Below are 18,244 nucleotides of genomic sequence, written 5' to 3' on the forward strand. Positions count from 1 at the left end.
GCCTGCAAACCCAGCTACTGGGGAGGCTGAAGCAGGAGAATCACTTGAACCCAGGAGGTGGAGGTTGCAGTGAGCAAGATTGTACCATTGCACTCCAGCCTAGGCAACAAGAGCAAAACTCCGTCTCAAAAAAAAAAGAAAGATTATTATTTACCCCATAGATAAAGTCACTGTGTCTCCAGGTTTTTCCACTGAAACATTCCTCATAGGAGACTGCCTTGGGGCATAGCTGTGGCCTCCACGCCAATGGCCAGATCCTCTTAACATCTGGCCTCCTGCGGTTTCCCAGCTCCTGCCACCAGCCTGCATAATGACCTCCCACCAGCACTGAGATTGATGGCGGTGCCGCTGCCCATTAGCCACGAGTGGTGCCCAGTGGCTCGCCACATGCAATGCTGCATTCCCTGCAGCTCAGTCCCTTTAAAATCTGCCCCTACTTTCCATTCTTCCACCTCAGCACACACGGGGCCTAGGGAGATGAGGCACCCTAATTTCTCCCTCTCCCAATTCAAATTCTGCCCTGGCTACAAGCTCAACTCATGTCCCACCTCCCCCTTGAAGTCCTCAGGGACTCCCCCTATATGAACATCTGCAGCAGGAGCTCCTTCCTCAGCAGGGGGTCTGCACATCCTACAATGGCTGGGGATGGAGGGCCCTTTGGGAACCAGTGAAGGAAATGAACCCAGTCGGATGGTCCCAACGCAGATGGGCCTGGTGTCTCATCCTTGCCTGTGGTTTGGAATCCAAATGCCTGCAGGGCCAGTGAGCAGAGAAAAGCTAAGAAAGAAGAATGGGCGGGGACCGTGGCCGGGGGAACTCATGTTTGTCTGACAGGGACAGTGGTGACCCAGCTATCACTGTGACCAGATCTTCTGATTTTTCAGCAGAAACCAGACATCTTCTAATATTTAAATGTTGGCAAGTGATTCAACTTGAAAAACAAACAGAAAAACCTTGCCGGCTGATCGAAACACATCTGCAGATCAGTCACCGCCCTGGGGCCTCCGTGTGCACGCGGTGGTGAAGACCACAGCCTCTCGGTTTGATCTCGGCTCTGCAGTTCACTCTGTGGTTGGCCGTTTTCCTTCCCTGGCCTCAGTTTCCTCCTTTGTGGGCAGCAGGTCTCAGTGGCCCCTTCCAACCCACACCCCTGTGCAGTGTTAGCTCCCAAGTGTTAGTCACCATGTATTCCCGACCCCCCAGCTTTGGGACCAATATTGTTAACATCTACTGCCCGGATGACACTGCAGTGAGCAGGGACTCGGAGCTCCAGGCCTGGGTCACGGAGATCTTCCGGGAGGGTTTTCAAAGCCAGATGCTCTCAGAGGTGCTGTCCACTGCCCTAGGGCAGCAGCCTCTTGGGTCTCAGCTCTGTCTCTCTACCCTACTCCCATCGAGGGGTCCCTTCCACCCTGGGCCACTGTGCTGGGCTCATCTGCTGTTTCACTATGATCATCTTCACCTGCTCAGCCCAACATGCTGCCATCAACAGCGGCCAGGTGAGCCAGTGCCAACCCGGGGGACAAGCAGGGTCGCGGGAGGAACAGCCCTAGCAGCACTGGCAGCTCTGTACTGAGTTTGCGGGGGTCGCTCTGAATTCAGTACCTGGATCCCCAGTATTCCTATCATCCAGTGGCTTGCCCTGCCCACCGCCAAGGGCCAGACGGAACTAGCAGCCTCACTCCCTGAGGTCAGTGCCACACACCGCACCCTGGTGCTCCTGTGGGGGGTCAGCCATGGAACCAAGGACACCATAAGCAAGGCCCAGGTGGGGATGGCTGGGGTCTCAGCTTCTAGAGAGTGGGTACATTGAGGAAGGGATCTTGGGGACAATGGCTACCAGAAGGGTGCACTTAGCAGGCTAGGCTCCTAGGTGGCAGGGCTTGCAGCCGCTAGGTTGCTGGTGGGTGTGGCTTAGGGTGTTGTGGATTCCTAGTAGGTGGAGCTAAGAGCGGTCTGGGCTTCAGAATGAGCCGGGCTTGGAGTGGTCTGGGTTTCTTGCGGCCCGCAGTCTTTTGTCTAGGTGGGCGGGTGGTTTATGTTTCAAGTTGGATGGTCTGGAGTGGTCCGGGACCCCTAGGTGGGCTGGGCTTGGGTGGACTAAGTTCCCTGGTAAGGAGACTTAAGATGGAACAGAATCGCTGTGGGCTGAAAATGCAGCCCGCCAAGGTCCCAGCCTTTCCTTCTCCCAGCCTGGACACCTACCCAGAGGAGCACTGCACCGAGAAGGCCCCGCGGCGGAGCATCGCCGCCTTACAGAGCCGCTTGGCCCAGATGTGGGCGGACGTCCTGGAGTGGAACCGGGGCCTGGCGCTACCCTACTCCTACTGGATCCCGCGGCCGCAGAGAACGGAATCGCGGTGAGAGCGCGCGGCGCGCACAGCCTGCACCCGCACCCCGCCGCGCCAGCCCTGCCGCCAGCGCCCGAGTAACTTGCCGCGCGCACTCACAGCCAGACCCAGGAAAAGGAAGGTTTTTTGGTTGGTTTTTGGTTTTTGAGGTTTTTATGTTTTGTTTTGTTTTTTGAAAATGGGAGGGCACAGGATGGGGAGAGGAGAGAGGGGAAGGGCGCTCCTAAATAGAAATGCTGTTCTCAATCAGCACCGGGTCCAGGTAGTAGTAGGGGATGGGGAGGCACTTGTTGCGCTGGCGGATGTCGTGTGAGATCTGGTTCAGGCGCTGGCGGAACGCCTCTATGCTCCTCCGCGGGGCCTCCTCCACGAAGTGAATGTCCGGGAAGTGTCCCAGGGGCCGCTGCGGGCAGAGAGCTGGACAGCTGGAACCAGGGCCGGCCAGGACCCCCTCCTCCTGCCGGTGGCCCTGGCCCCTCCACCCTTTGGCTTCAGTGGTCTCTCACTCCCTGCTCCCCCCTCGACGCCTCCAGTTATCCTCCCCCCTCCCCAGCTCCTGGCCCCCTCCCTGTGCTCAGAGTCCCCCATCCCGTCTCGCACCCTGTCGTCAGGCTCACGGCTGAGGGTCCAGAGCACCAGCAGTGTGATGCACGTGGTCTTCACATCCGGCAACGTGTCCATGAAGGTCTCCAGAGTGGTCAGCCCCTTAGCCTGAATCGGTGGATTCCTCATGGACGCTGGGAAGTTGGGCATCCAGGCGGTGAACTCCATCTGGAAGTGGGGTAGAGGCTCGGGTCTGGGTGGAAGAGTACCCCGGGAAGAAGAGTACCGTGGAAGCTTCCTTCCGCCACGCCGTGACCATCTGCCCTACAGTCGCTGCCTTGGACTCCCCGCCCTTGGCGCTGAGGCTGGGCTGGGTTGGTTAGACTGGGGCTGGGGCTGAGAGTTGGGGCTGAGGCTTGGTTTCCGTTGGGACTGGAGTTGAAGCTGGAACTTGGGCTGAGACAAGTTGAGGCTGGACCAGGGATTATGGCTGAGGCTGGGTTTGAGGTTGGGGCACGGACTAAATTTGGGAGGTCTGGGCCTGGGGCTGGGCCTGAGCTGGTGAGAGCACCGGTACCTGGCCTGTGTTGACAGCAGCGTGCTTGGCAGAGCAGGTGAAGATTACTATGGTGACATATCGAATCAGCTCAGGCACGGTTCTCAAGCACCTGGGGAAACCTGAGCGGCGGGGGAAAAGCCCAGGCGGCGTCAGTCCTGCCCTGGCACTGGCTGCCCGGCAGAGGGCGCCACCATGCCCCGCTCTCCCCGTTTTGCAAAAGCTTCAAGCTGCCGCATCCGTACCCTCATCCTGACTGCATGACCCTCCTGTGGCAAAAACCCCATCTCCCCTAATCCAGATCATGAGGTTAGGGATAGAGGGCTGCAGGCCCTGGCCAAAAGTCCTCCAGGGCTGCTTCTGGCCCCTGCCTAACCTGTGACCCTCAGATCTCTCTTCCAGTTTCCCTGGGGGTGCCTCTCTGGTCCCAGGCCTGGGGATGTTGGGAGAGGCAGCAGGCTTTCCTGGGTTCCTTCATTCCTTCGGAAGAGTCCTGCCCCGAATCAACCCAGCCCCCGCCCTCCACTCCCTCCCATCACCTCCTTCCAGACTCTGCCCAATCCAGATGGATTTCTCAGTCCCACACTTCTTCCCCACCAAGCTGCTGGCTTCTCTTTCCTGTTGTCCCGTGTGAACCTCAGGTTGCTTCTTTTTCCTGTTGTCCCGTGTGTCCCGGCTGCCATGGTGATCTCAGGTTCCAAAAGTCCCACATATTCAAACCAGACCCATCATCTTCCTCCCTAACCGCTCCTCCTTTTAGCCCCCAGCTCAAGGGACGACATACATCATTTATCCAGCTGCAAAGGCCTGAAACGTGGAGTCGCCCTCGGCCCCTCCCTCCAAACCCAAACCATCACCCAGTCCTGTCATTTCCAGCTCTGGAATTCTCTGTGGTGTCCCCACAGCCCTCACCCTAGTCAGGTCCCCAGTCTTCCCTCCTGGACACCATGGCAGCTTCCCTAACTGTCTCCTGACTGCCAGTGCAGCCTGATATTCTAGCATACAAGCCTAATCTCCTCGCAAAACCCTCGATAGCTCCCACTGGCCCTTAACCAGGCTGTGCAGCCTGGCCGCTGCCCACAGCCTCAGCCTTAGCCCATTGGGAACCTCCCCACGTCCCACCCTAAGCTCTAGTTGCAGAGAACGTGATTGCAGTAAGCAGCTCCTGGAACTCCCTATGCTCCCTCTGGCTTTCTGGACTTTCCACATGCTGCTTCCATGCGGAACTCTCCATCCCCATCCTCCGTCATCTTGAGGCTGACCTCTCCATCCTGCAGATCTTAGCTAGATGTTAGCCAAGAAGTTAGATTTCAGCTAGATCTTAGCCTGCTGCTCCCACCCTATCTTCTCTCCACTACCCCTTCCCAAGGTGGGTTAGGCGCCTTCCCTGGGCTTCCCCACAACTTTCTTTAGGGAAATACCTGCTACCCCCAACTATGAACTCCTTGAAGGCAGGCACCCTCACCACCTGCCTTTTTCCCTTTTGCCTCCTCAATAATCGGCCCAGTATTGCATTGTGGATGCTCACTGGATATTTGTTGAATGTGTACCCAGGTGGCGGGACCTCAGGGCGCTTTCACCCCTCTCTTGGAGCTGCCAGCTCCCTCCTGCCAGCTCCCTCCTGCCAGCTCCCTCCTGCCAGCTCCCTGGCCTCCTGCCCTTTCCTATTGGAGCTCATACCCCATTTCACAGTCCGCAAAGATTTGTTTCTGGGGTGGGGCTGGGACCCCTCCAGGTCTCTGCAGAGATGACCCACAGCCCCTAATCTCAGACAGGGACCCATTGCCAGCCATGTTTTCTTCCCCAGCCTCTCTGAGATGCCACTGCTCCAGGGACCGGAGAAGAGCCTGTCAAAATCCTAGGGCAGCAGTTTGGTCTCCTTCGGTCCACAATAAAATATGTTCTGATCCAGCCCAGGAGGGCCCTAGCAGACCTGCCTGGGGGCTGCCCCTCAGCCCCAGCTCCCCCTGATTGTCCAGGTGTCCAGGCCCATACCTGAGCTCTCCCGCCCTAGGAGACACTCTTTAAATATCTCCTGCACCCAGGACTGCAATTCCGGGTCACCCTCCACAGCTGCGTCACTCGGGTAATAATAGGTGATGATCTCCGTCACGTACCTGACCAGGGGACAGGGCCTCAGTTTGGATCCTCCTCCCCTCCCACTCCTCAGCCAGGCTTCTCCCACCTCCCCCAGGATGCCCTGACCTCAGTTGGCCCCAGAGCTTCCCCAGGCCTGTGGGAGGGCAAGTCCTGTGGGGCAGAACTGGAGAGGATGGCTTGGCAAGGCCAGAGCACTCCCTTGTAAGGGATGGGCAAGGCCTACAGGCAGCTCAGATCCCAGAAGGGGTCTGGCCAGCAGAGGTGGGCTGGGGAACCAAGCAAGGAAGGGGCCTGCTAGGCTGAGGGTGTAGGTGTGATGGACACACAGACCCCAGGCCCCTTCCCCAAGGCCAAGCCCCTGGATGGCACCAGACCCACATTCAGGTCTCTAGAATTTCCCCACACCCTCTCCAACATCCCAAGGTGTCCACCCTGAGAGCCACCCACTGCTGTCCCGAGCTCACCTCTCCAGTGCATTCCACACCGCCAAGCTGTCATCACGGTAATAATATCCAGGCAGGTCCTGGACCCCACGCTCCACAAAGTCATTGGGGAGGTAGAGGCTGTCATAGGTGAGCTCTGACAGAGCCCGTACCATCACCTCAGCAAAGCCCTCCACGCCCAGGGACATGCCCTGTGAGGGAGGAGGCAGATCCTGGAGCTGGATGGGCATCCCTGGCACCCCCCTCAGGTCCTCTAGGATCCCAGTAAGTGCCCCTGTAACCCCCGACCCAGCCCACCCCACCTCCGGGAACTCTCCTGCTCCAGGCCAGCACACCAGCCCTGCCTCTGCTCCTTTCTTGAGAGGAGAACCCACTTCATCCAGTTCCCTCCCTTCACGCCCCCTCACGAAAAGGCAAGTGGGAAGTCCTGCTCTTTGTCTAACTGCAAAGGCCAGAGGAAAGCAAATGTCTCGTTGGGGTTGGGGGCGGAAGTCTTACCTTGGCGGAGAGCCCCCCCTCGTTGAGAAGAACGGCCCGGCCAATGCTGTTGATCTGGACGGTGTATCGGGTGTGGGGGATGAGGAGCTGTGGGGAGAGCGAGGAGGATGAAGAGAGAGGGCTGAAGTGGCCCCCAAAGGAGCTCAGCCCCCTACTTCTGCAATATCAGATCCACTCACTCTGGGAAGTCCCCATGCCAAGCCCTCTCTTGTGGTCCCCAGATACCCCCCCAGGCTGACTGGAGTCTCTCTGACTGCGCAGTGGGCCTGGGGGCTTTCCAAGGCCAGGTGAGGGTCATGATGCCTGGGGGAGGCCCCTTCGCCCAAGCCCGTACCTTGTAGAGGGGGTGGCACATGGGCAGGTTCCTCAGCAAGGCTAGGCAGAAGGCTTCCGCAATAAGGTGGGTCTCCAGCAGGTGGGAGATGGCCTCGTGGCTGTAGAACTCCGCATAGCGCACCCACGTCTTGGCTAGCAGCCAGTCCCACTCAGAATCACTGGGCAGGAAGATGGGGCAATCCGGCCCGGGGGTCTGGCTGAGCTAGGGGTGATGGAAGAGAAAGGACTAGGTGAGGGCAGAGACCCACACACATAAAGGGCCCACTGCAGGAAAGAGGCAGAAGGGAGTCTGAGAAGGTGAAAACACGCCGCAACTCTGGTCGCACTGGTCCCCTGAGCGCCCCGGGCCTTTCCTCCCTCCCCACATTTGATCTTGCCATTCCTTCTGCTCGACTGCAGTAGCTTCCTCTTGCCCCGCCTCTACCTGGTAGCTCCCACTTACTGTTCAAGAACCATCTCACAAGCTGCCTCCTCCGGCAAGACTTCCTTACTTCAACCACACCTCCACCACATTCAGGTGTGCAGGTTGTGCACTGCACAAGGATTCCTAGCCCCTCAGGGGGCAGGCAGATCACTGAAATCAGCCTACATTTTTCCATTAAGGAACCAGCAGCATCAGGCTCTGGGGCTCTGGCCCATCCACCCAGAGGGAGCCTCTTTCTAACTTGCGCATGACCCTTGGGGGGACCCCTGGGAAGGAAACACCTAGTTGCTTCCTCTGCCAGACCAGATTCCCAAGGCAGAGGCTAAGTCTAATTATCTCAGTATTTCCAGTAGGGACCTGACCCCCTTCAGGGATTGGTTTTCCAGGTGGATGGATGGATGAAGTCAAAGAGACAAGCACACTGCACAGACACATATACACGCACCCACTCACAGATGCACACACACAGGGGCATACAAGTACAGCCGGCCCTCTGTATCCATGGGTTCCACACCGGTGGATTCCACCAACAATCTATGGAAAATATTCTGGGAAAAAAGTGTCTCTAGTGAATGTGTACAGACTTTTTTCCTTGTCATTCCCTGAACAATACGGCATAACAACTATCTACATAGCATTTACATTGTATTGTATCGAGTACTATAAGTAATCCAGAAAGGATTTATTTTATTTTATTTTTTTGAGACAGAGTCTTGCTCTGTCACCCAGGTTGGAGGGCACTGGCACGATCTCCACTCACTGCAACCTCCACCTCCTAGGTTCAAGAGATTCTCCTGCCTCAGCCTCCCGAATATTACAGGTGCCCCCCCCCCACCATGCCCAGCTAATTTTTGTAGTTTTAGTAAAGATGGGGCTTCCCCTTGTTGGCCAGGCTGGTCTTGAACTCCTGACCTCAGGTAATCTGCCCACCTCAGCCTCCCAAAGTGCTGGGATTACAGGCGTGAGCCACCACGCCCAGCCTAGAGAGGATTTAAAATACACAAGATGGCCGGGCGAGGTGGCTCACACCTGTAGTCCCAGCACTTTGGGAGGCCGAGGCGGGAGAATCGCTTGAGCCCAGGAGTGCAACATGGAAGAAAGCGTAGCGCTCCTTGTGTACACGCAGCAGCAAGAGCTCACCCAGCTCCGCTGAGCAGCGCACCGTGTACTTCTGCACCTGAGGGGACCAAGACAGCAAGCAGGTGAGAGGCAGGGAACTGCCAAGGCGGTCCTTGCGCCTTGCAAGGTGCATCTCCACCTAAGCCTATTGGGGCATACAAACCTGAGCTGCTCCCAGGCCCTACTGGGCTTTTGTATGAATTAGAAAAATATGCCCGGGCCAGACGCGGTGGCTCACGCCTGTGATCCCAACACACAAGAAGATGTGTGTAAGTCATATGTAAATATTGGGACATTTTATATAAGAAACTTGAGCATCTGCAGATTTTGGCATCCCAGGGAGGTCCTGAAACCACTCTCTCAAGGATACCAAGAGACGGCTGAATACACACAGGGTCCACACGCTCACATAAGCGCGCGCGCACTCGGAGGAACATTCGCGCACACAGAGGCTCAGCGGCAGCGCCGCCTACAGCCTAGGCACCTGGATGGCGATGGGCATCATCTTGCCCTCGGGTCCGAAGTGCAGCAGGCAGAGTGGGGCGCAGTGGTGCTGCTTCCGGCCGCTGAGCTCCACGGTGGGGATGCCCTCCATGATGCGATAGTCGGCCAGGTAAATGTTCCCCTTCTGGAGGGGAGCCGCGATGGGTGGCAAGTAGGCACCTACACGGGGCACCCGTGACCCGAGCCGCAGGTGCAGAAGGCGCTGGCGACCAGGGGCAGGGGTGGGACGGAGACAGGGACGCGGGGTGCGGGCGTGGTTGGGACTGGCGCGGGCGCCGCGGGTGGGGAGAGACGGGGATGCCCGCGAGGGAGGCCAGGACGGGGGCCGGGGTCTCCGCCGGAGCAGGCCTCACCTCCAGCTCCGCTTGCAAGCATGTTCCCTCGCCCAGGAACGGAGCCACCATGTCGTCTGTGACGGGGAACTTGTCTGGGATCCGCGTGCAGCGGCGAATCAAGCCGGGATTGACGCCGTTGAGGTATTGGTACCCAAAGAAGGTGTCCTCTGCCCAGTGCTCGGCCACGTACTCTGCGAGAACGGCGCGAGGGCGTCACAAGGCGTCCCGACCCCCCTCGGGGACGGAGAGGCGTGGGACAGAAGAAGACCATGGGCACCGAGAGGACTCGGGGAGGAAAACGAAGCCCCTAGCCTCGCGTTGAGCGGCGGGAGGAGCCCGGGGCGACGTTTTCCAAGAAGCCGCCAGAGGGCGCGCGCGCGCGCCTCGCTGCCTCTCAGGTCCCACTGCCCCCATGTGGGGGGCCTGCCTAGCACGCTGGAGACCACCTGACTCCCTCTGCTGGATCTGGACGCCCCATTCCATACCGGAGACGACAGATTTCTTCCCAGGGAAAATTTTCCTAATGTCCTTCAGCCTCTTCCACGAATGTTTGCAGTCCAACAGGCCGCGGACTTTGAAAGCCAGTGCCCTAGAAGATGGAATTCCAGGGAGAGGCCGTCAGAGGGGTCTGCCAAGGGTCGGCTGGGGTGGGTGGCGAGTGGCGGGTGGCGGGGCCGCCCCACCCACTTAGGAATCTGGGTCTCAGAGTCTGTGCGTCGCAAAGTCTCTGGGTCCCATGTCTCAAGATCTTTACATCTCTAGGTCTCTGGGATCATCTCTCGGGTTTTCTGGGTCTGCGTTTCAGCTCCCTCTGGCTTCCTGGCCATTCCAACCTCTGGGGTTGTCTTGGAGGCCGCCAAGGTCGGGGGAGAGGAACAGTCCTTGCAGGAGCCCTGTTCTCCCGTCACTCATACACACTCACATGGGCCCCAGGCGGACAAAGAAGGAGGCTGTCTTGAGGAAGGAGTAGCGGAGATTTAAGTTCAGGAACTTGGTGGCCTTAAAGTTGATGAGAATTGGGAATCCCGGAATATAGCCATTCCACCTGTGGGGAGAAGCGCAGGGCAGCTGGGATCCAAGGGGCGGGGAGGAGGCAGGCGTCCAGGGGAAAGCCATGGGAGGGGCCCAGCACAGCTTCGGGTCCTTACTCAGGCCGGTTGGGGTTGCGATGCCTCCGGACCGGAGGGCGGTAACTGGGAATGTGCACATAGTTGGGTAAGCCAGGAAGAAAGACTCGCCAGCTGCAAGGGAAACCGAGATGTGACCCTCATGCCCGTACACCACCCCAGGGCAAAGGGCCAGAGCCATCACTGCCCCCCACCTCCCTGGACCCCTGCCACCCGCCCCCTCACTGGTAGAAGTCCTGCTTGGCTCTGATCTCCTCTCTTCTGTGCTCCAGGAGGACAGGGAGTGAGTCGTCTGCTGTTGTCTTTCCTGTAGGGAGACCAACGAGGGGACTCAAGGGCTGACCCTTGCCCCTGCCCACCCCTGCCTACTTCCGGAAGCAGGAGTACAGCTTCTGTGCCCCAGGTCGGCTCTGGGGGTTGCCCATGACCAAGGAGTGGGAAGGCTCACCCTGGGAGAATGAAGGAGTGCCCCGTCCCAAAATCTCAGATAAAAGGATCATGGACCCACACTCTTTCCTCTTGCTCTACCCTCAAGCTGAGCTCTGCTGCTGCAAAAAGTCCCTCCTCTAGACCCACTGAAATATTTTTTTATTTCTATAAATTCATGGAGCACAAGAGCAATTTCGTTACATGCACAGATTTCATAGCAGCCAAGTTAGGGCTTTAGGATACCCATCACCCAAATAATGTATATTGTACCCGTTAAGTAATTTCTCATCATCCACCCCCTTCCATCCTCTCACCCTTCAGAGTCTCCATTGTCTATTATTTTGCTATGTCCATGTGTACACATTTTTTTTTTTTTTTGAGATGGGGTTTCATTCTTGTCGCCCAGCCTGGAATGCAATGGCACGATCTCAGCTCACTGCAACCTCTGCCTCCTGGGTTCAAGAGATTCTGCTGCCTCAGTGTCCCAAGTAGCTGAGATTACAGGCGCCTGCCACCACACCCAGCTACTTTTTTTATTTTTAGTAGAGACGCAGTTTCGCCATGTTGTCCAGGCTGGTCTCCAACTCCTGAGCTCAGGTCATCTGTCCACCTCTGCCTCCCAAAGTGCTGGGATTATAGGCGTGAGGCACTGCGCCTGGCCCATGTGTACACATTTTTTAACACCCATTTATGGGTGAGAACATTTGGTATTTGACTTTCTGGTCTGGCTTGTTTCACTTGAGATAATGACTTCCGGTTCTATCCATGTTGCCGCAAATGACATGATTTCATTTTTTTCCTGACTGAATAGTATTCCACTGTGTATATATACCCCATTTTCTTTATCCAGTCATCCATTGGGGCACTTAGGGTAATTCCATATCTTTGCTAGTGTGAATAGTGCCACGATAAATAAGGCATCTTTTTGATATGTTGATTTCTTTTCCTTTGAGTAGATACCACTGAAATATTAAGAACTGACAGTTGTTTAGCACTTACTAGGTCCTAGGTGTTGGGAAAAGTGCTTGTGGGGTTCCTGTATAAACTGGCCATAAAAATATTGGACACGGCCTGGCATGGTGGCTCATGCCTGTAATCCCAGCACTCTGGGAGGCTGAGGTGGGTGGATCACGAGGTCAGGAGATCGAGACCATCCTGGTTAACATGGTGAAACCCCTTCTCTACTAAAAATACAAAAAAAAATTAGCCGGGCGTGGTAGCGGGTGCCTGTAGTCCCAGCTACTCGGGAGGCTGAGGCAGGAGAAAGGCGTGAACCCGGGAGGCGGAGCTTGCGGTGAGCCGAGATGGCGCCACTGCACTCTAGCCTGGGCGACACAGTGAGACTATGTCTCAAAAAAAAAAAAAAAAAAAAATGGGACACTAAGTTGTGGAAAGTCACAAAAAGCCTCTAAGGAGGAAAGCGTTATTGCCATTATGTTCCCATGCTCTGAGCACAACTTATCTATAAGCTCTCTTATCTGTAAACACTGTGTTGAAGGAGAAAGACACTCCTTTGAAACACAGGAATGTGGACAGATGTGCAGGCTCCTAGTTAAGCCCACTCCCACTAGCTGCTGTCCGATAAGTTAAAGATACGCTGTTTGAACACAAAGGAGATTCACTTAAACCGCTATTGCTATAGATTACGCCTATGACGTACTGCCTCCCTTTCACTGTTTCGCCCTGAACATCTGCTTCTTAGGTCTAAGTGATTGTACTCAATAAACAGTGTGGAGACCAGAACTCTGGTCCTTTTGCAGCCTCCATTTTGCAACTGGCCCCCTGGCCCCCACTCTTTATGCACTCTTAACCTGTCTCTTCTCATTCCTTCATTGCCACCAGATGTTGAGTACCCTACGGGTGGTGTTGAAGCTGGTCCCCAACACCAGGCACTTTATAGACACTTTACTTTTATTAATCTAAGCCTAAGAAGTACCCTATGAGACAGGTGACTATTACTATAGGCTCCTGACCCCTTCTCTACAACCCCAAAGTACAGAAAGCTGTGGAAATCAAGTTTGTTTGTCTGTTTGACTGTTCCACAACAAATTCATTGGTTGACAGAATCTGCTGTGAATCTCCCTGAGGCTATATACAATCTTTATTTAACTCATTCAGTGTAACTATTCATAGTTGTTGCTGGGAAGTGTTAGTATATTTGATTGGGGTGCCCTGTGGTAGATATAGCACATAATATAAGGGGTATGTGTGTGATATAGATTTATAGATGAAAATATGTATATGTACATATACATATTTTATATAAACATACACATGTGTACAGATACATGTGTGTGTAGCTTCTCAATAAAATCTGAATTTCAAAACACCCCTGGAGTCAACAGTTTCAGCTAAAGGACTGTATCACCATGCCCATTTTACAAAGAGAAACAGCCGCTATTACATATTACCTGGGGACAAGGCTGGATTTGCACCGTGGCAGGCTGCTTCTGACCACCAACAGTTGTTAAGCCTTTTAAAACTCTATTCAGGCCAGGTGCGGTGGTTCATGCCTGTAATCCCAGCACTTTGGGAGGCTGAGGCAGATGGATCATGAGGTCAGGAGTTGAAGACCAGCCTGACCAACATGGTGAAACCCCATCTCTACTAAAAATACAAAAATTAGCCAGGCACAGTGGTGCACACCTGTAATCCCAGCTACTCAGGAGGCTGAGGCAGAAAAATCGCTTGAACCCAGGAGGCGGAGGTTGCAGTGAGCCGAGATCGCACTCCAACCTGGTGACAGAGCGAGACTCCATCCCAAAAAAAGAAAAAAAACTCCATTCAGATGTCATCTTACTGGATTATCACATCCACCCTATGAAGTAGGTTCTGTTGTTATCTCCATTTTACAGATGAGGGCACCAAGGCTTAGAAGAATTTGGAAATGTGGCAAGGTGTGGTGGTTCACGCCGGTAATCCTAGCACTTTGGGAGGCCAAGGCGGGTGGATCACAAGATCAGGAGATCGAGACCATCCTGGCTAACACGGTGAAAACCCGTCTCTACTAAAAATACAAAAAATTAGCTGGGTGTGGTGGCGGCGCCTGTAGTCCCAGCTACTCAGGAGGCTGAGGCAGGAGAATCACTTGAACCTGGAAGGCGGAGGTTGCAGTGAGCCAAGATCTTGCCACTGCACTCCAGGGTGACAGAGTGCGACTCCGTCTCAAAAAAAAAAAAAAGAAGAAGTAGAATTTGGAAATATGCCCAAATGCCAAATGTCCAGCTAGTCGGTGGAAGAACTGAGACCCGAGTCCAGGTCCGTCTTTCTCCAGCACCCTGGCTGGTGGTCCCCAGACTGGCCTGTGCCTACCGCTGCAGCCCATCATTTCCTCTCAAGGCCCTCACCTCACCACCCGCTCCCTCTTCCACCTGCCTCAGCTCATATTGTATTCTGGATGAACGGCGCTCCCTGGAGTTATGCAACCCAGAGACCCAGCTCGTTTTCATCCCCAGGGCGGGAGCCTCACTCCTTTGAGGGCCCTATGGGTGACTCAAGTCTCCCTGTCCTGTTGCGTGGCAGCGGCCCCACCCAACCCCATTCCTGCCTGGCCACCAGCATCACCCAGCCTGTCCCCTGCTTCCATGTCACCCAGACCTGTCACTGCAGTAAGATGCTCTGTGTCCCCAGTGAGACCCTCCCCTTGGCATGCTCACCATCTCCCAGGCTTTCTTTGCCTCTCTTTTCCCCAACTCAGGGCCTGTTCCCCACTCCTGGGGGAAGATTCCAGCACAGGGCAATGAGAAACGGAAGAGAGGTAGTCAGCCGCAGGGAGGATAGGGCTTCAGGCCCTGGGTGTCCTCAGCTCTGCCTTTCCCTCCTACTCGCCTCAAGGGAAGCCAACAGACACTCAGGTGGTAGAACTGGGGGATAACAGAGGACAGGCCTCCAGTCCCCATGTAGCACCACAAATTAGGAACCTGACCCCGGCCCACCACACAAGGGACTCTGGCAGGGGTGGGTGCAAGGAGCTCAGCCACTCAGGTCCTGTGTCTCTCCCATGGGAGTAACCAAGCAACTGGAAAAACCGCTGGGCAGCCTTAGCCAGCCTTAACCTTGGAGAAACCTTGACAGTCTATCTGAATAACAGGGCCTCTATTGGATAGATCCTTACTGGATTAAGGGGGGCCTTTTGGAGTAACAGTTCATCCTGTTAGAGAAATGTGGTGTCCTATTGGGAAAATAGGGAGTCCTTTGGAGCAACAGAACATCCCATTAGTCTAAAAAATGCTCAGTTAGAAAACTAGGGCTCACGCCTATAATGCCAGCACTTTGGGAGGCTGAGGCAAGCAGATCACCTGAGGTCAGGAGTTCGAGACCAGCCTGGCCAACATGGTGAAATCCCATCTCTACTAAAAATGCAAAAATCAGTCGGTCATGGTGGTGCACGCCTGTAGTCCCAGCCACTCAGGAGGCTGAGGCAGGAGAATCGCTTGAACCCGGGAGGTCGAGGTTGCAGTGAGCCGAGATTGTGCCATTATACTCCAGCCTGGGCAACAAGAGTGAAACCCCATCTCAAAAAAAGAAAGCCAGGGCATCATAATTATAAGACCACATTACCATGGAGACCTGTTGAACTCAAAGGGCTTCTAAATGGGATACAAGGTGCTGGTTGGAATCATGGGGCATCCTGTGATAGTAACAGAATCCTGCTGGAGTAACAGGGAGTCTTTTTGGAGCGCATATGATTGGCATATAAATAGGCCTCCTGTGAGAGTCCTGAGCCTGTACTTAGCATCACAAGGGGTCTTTTTAGAGTGGCCAGGCATCTTGTAGGAGTCAGGGAGGACTGGAGACATAGCGGGGAGCGCACTCTGGGAATGCTGTCTGCTGCCAGATGGGGATGCTGAGGGGAGCCACTGGGCCTCAGACACCTCTGTTCCTCTGGTGTGCAGCCCCAAGCTGAGCCCAGAGTAGCAGCACTGACTGAGGGAAATGTGTGACAGTGGCAGGAGAGCCCAGGAGTCCCTGGTGGGGCTGGGCCCCTCCTGGCTTGATGGGAGCCTGGGTGCCATGCCAGGGTAGCAGACTGGAGCGCGAGGCCTCACGGCCATAGGATGGAGCAGGGTGATGAGGGTTCACCTGTGGCCTCCCGGAGTGCCAGGGTCTCGTAGCCATCCATCCACTGGTAGGCGGGGAAGTGGTAGATACGGCCATTGGGGGCACAGATCTGCACGTAGTTACAGTACCAAGGGTCCTTGGGGAAGAAGGAGTAGCGCTCTTTGTGCAGGAGGATGATGATGAGCTCTCCCAGATCCTGCGGGCACTGCACGGTGTACTGGTCCACCTAGGCAGGATGAGGGGCTGGCTGAGTGGGCAGGACTTCACCCTGACTCCCAGGCCGCCCACCCCTCTGGCCTCTCACCCAGGCCCTGCTCATGCTGCGCAACGTTCACCTCCCTGGACTGACAGAGAGACAGGATTTTGACCTGATCGTTGAGCTTCCTTCTGACTCCTCCAACCTGGGGGTCTCCTACTGAGTCCCTCTACCTAGGGCTGCGTAGAACTCCAGCCCCTCCTTCTCTCCATCCCCAGCTCCTGTCTTCTCCCACTCCCCTCTCCAGGCACCTAAGGTTACAGGAACTTTCAGACCCCTGGGGACTTGGGTACCACTCTGCAGTTTTTGAGTGGGGAGAGGTCCAGCCAGCCCTTTCTCCCATTCATCAATGAAGATGCAGCTATTCAGAATGGCCACATAGATAGAGTGACCTATTAAGGTCGCATAGCAGCAGGTGGCTGGGCCTGACTCAAAATCAGGTCTGAGGGCCCACAAAGCATGCCTTCCACTAGACAGGCTGGTCTGATGCCATTGTAAATCACAGAGAATCCAATCAAATGGGAAACAGGAGGCAGCTGAGTTAGGAAGAGTGAGTGAGAATGGAAGACAGAGGGATGCAGGAGAGGGGGTAAGACAGAAACGGGAGGAGAGCGGAGGGGAAGGAAAGCAGGTGGAAAGGACTGAGAAAAGAGGGGATGCAGGATAGGCAGAGACAGGGAGAGAGGGCTGAGGAAGAGGGAGAGAGAAGAAAAGGATGGGGAAGGAAATGAGGAATGCCTGAAAGGGTTAGAGATGAGGGAGCAGGATGGAGAAGGATGGCCCAGAGATCTGGGACATGGGCGAGGGCTGGAAGCCAGCTCTGGACAAGGCGTCTAGAGCCACCTGGGGAGCCCACTGTCTTTAGAGCTGTGCCCTGGCTCTCTAGCCTCTCCTGGCCAAGCTCAGCTCACCTGGCTCTCCCTGCGCACCTTCACCTCTCCCGGGACCACAAAGACACACACACACACACACACACACACACACACACACTTACTGCCCCAGTTGCAAAGTCTCTCCCAAAGTGGTTCAGCAGCTGCTTATGACTCTCTCCTTGCGTCCCCACAATTGTCAGTGAGATGGAGTCCAGTGTTCCCGACAAGAGGTCGGTGCCTGTGGCCACCCTGACTTTGTAGGTGGCCATGGCTGCTCTTCAGGAGGCAAGAGGGGCACTCAGTCCCAGACACCGTGGAGGGGCCACACGAAGGCCCAAGGCAGGCAAGAGAAGCCAGGCACAGAGTGGAGTGGACAGGGCTGGCTTCCGAGGCGGAGTGGTAAGGTGGCGAGGTGGGGTGACTGGGCCTGCCGGCCAAATCCTGGAAAAGCTGCTGCCCTTGGCGGCCGGGGTGCGTGCTGGGCAGGCCCGGGCGGGGCCCAGCTGGTGGCAGGTGAGCTGGTGTCTGGGCTCCAAGCCTTCTGGGAGCTGGCAGAGAGGAAGAGCAGGCAGGGCCCTGGGCCTGCCTCTGAAAGGGCGGATGGAAGATGCCTTGGATGAAGGCACCTTCAGGGTGGGGGAGCCAGTCCAGCCTGAGCCAGGGCCCTAGGGAAGTTGCGGGAGGGGACAGGGTGGGGCCCCCAGATCTTTATCAGACTAATAAGCTCCTTCCTCCTGCCAGTCCCCATTGGCTGCAGTGTCGGGCACCCCTGCTAAGCAGGGCCATGGGCAGTAAGTGACCTGCATTGGTTCTGAGGCTCCTGGTGGGCGGGGGAGGGGAGGGGGAGGGTACTAATTCGCTGCACAGCTGGCTGGCCGCCAGACCATTCCTCTCTGGGAAATGGGGCAGGTAGTGGCCGCAGTGAGAAAGCTGGCCCGTCCTTCTGCCCCAGGGCCCAGAGTCTGTGACAGGAAGGGTGGGAGGTGTTGAAGCTAGGGCTCAGGGACCACATGGGTGCAGAAAGGCCTGAAGACGCTGCAGGGAGGGATGATCAGGGTAGCAGAAGAGGATCTGTTGCTTCCTGCAGGGCCAGGATCCACTGGGGAGGGATTGGAGTTGGATATAAAATCAGAAGACAAAAAAAAAAAAAAAACCTAAACTAGAAGACAGAGTGAAATCTGGGGCATAAGAATTAAGTTAAATAGCTGGGTGTGGTGGCTCACTGTAATCCCAGCACTTTAGAAGGCCAAGGCGGGTGGGTCGCCTGAGCTCAGAGTTCGAGACCAGCCT

At 55.8% G+C, this 18,244-nt stretch overlaps 1 protein-coding gene across 1 annotated transcript; it reads right to left on the reverse strand.

Moving 5' to 3' along the window:
• Positions 1-2,463: 2,463 nt before the first annotated feature.
• ALOX12B (arachidonate 12-lipoxygenase, 12R type) lies at positions 2,464-17,497 on the reverse strand. The gene is made up of 15 exons (XM_015118613.3): positions 17,077-17,497; positions 15,848-16,052; positions 10,562-10,643; positions 10,358-10,450; positions 10,132-10,254; positions 9,695-9,798; positions 9,228-9,400; positions 8,855-8,998; positions 6,826-7,029; positions 6,492-6,578; positions 6,015-6,184; positions 5,446-5,567; positions 3,472-3,572; positions 2,952-3,122; positions 2,464-2,754 (listed from the first exon to the last, which is right to left on the reverse strand). Exons 1-15 carry the CDS (start codon positions 17,221-17,223, stop codon positions 2,575-2,577), a joined length of 2,106 nt encoding a protein of 701 aa, XP_014974099.1. The 5' UTR covers positions 17,224-17,497; the 3' UTR covers positions 2,464-2,574.
• Positions 17,498-18,244: the final 747 nt, after the last annotated feature.

Source organism: Macaca mulatta, chromosome 16, assembly GCF_049350105.2.
Source record: "Macaca mulatta isolate MMU2019108-1 chromosome 16, T2T-MMU8v2.0, whole genome shotgun sequence".
NCBI classification, from domain to species: Eukaryota; Metazoa; Chordata; class Mammalia; order Primates; family Cercopithecidae; genus Macaca; species Macaca mulatta.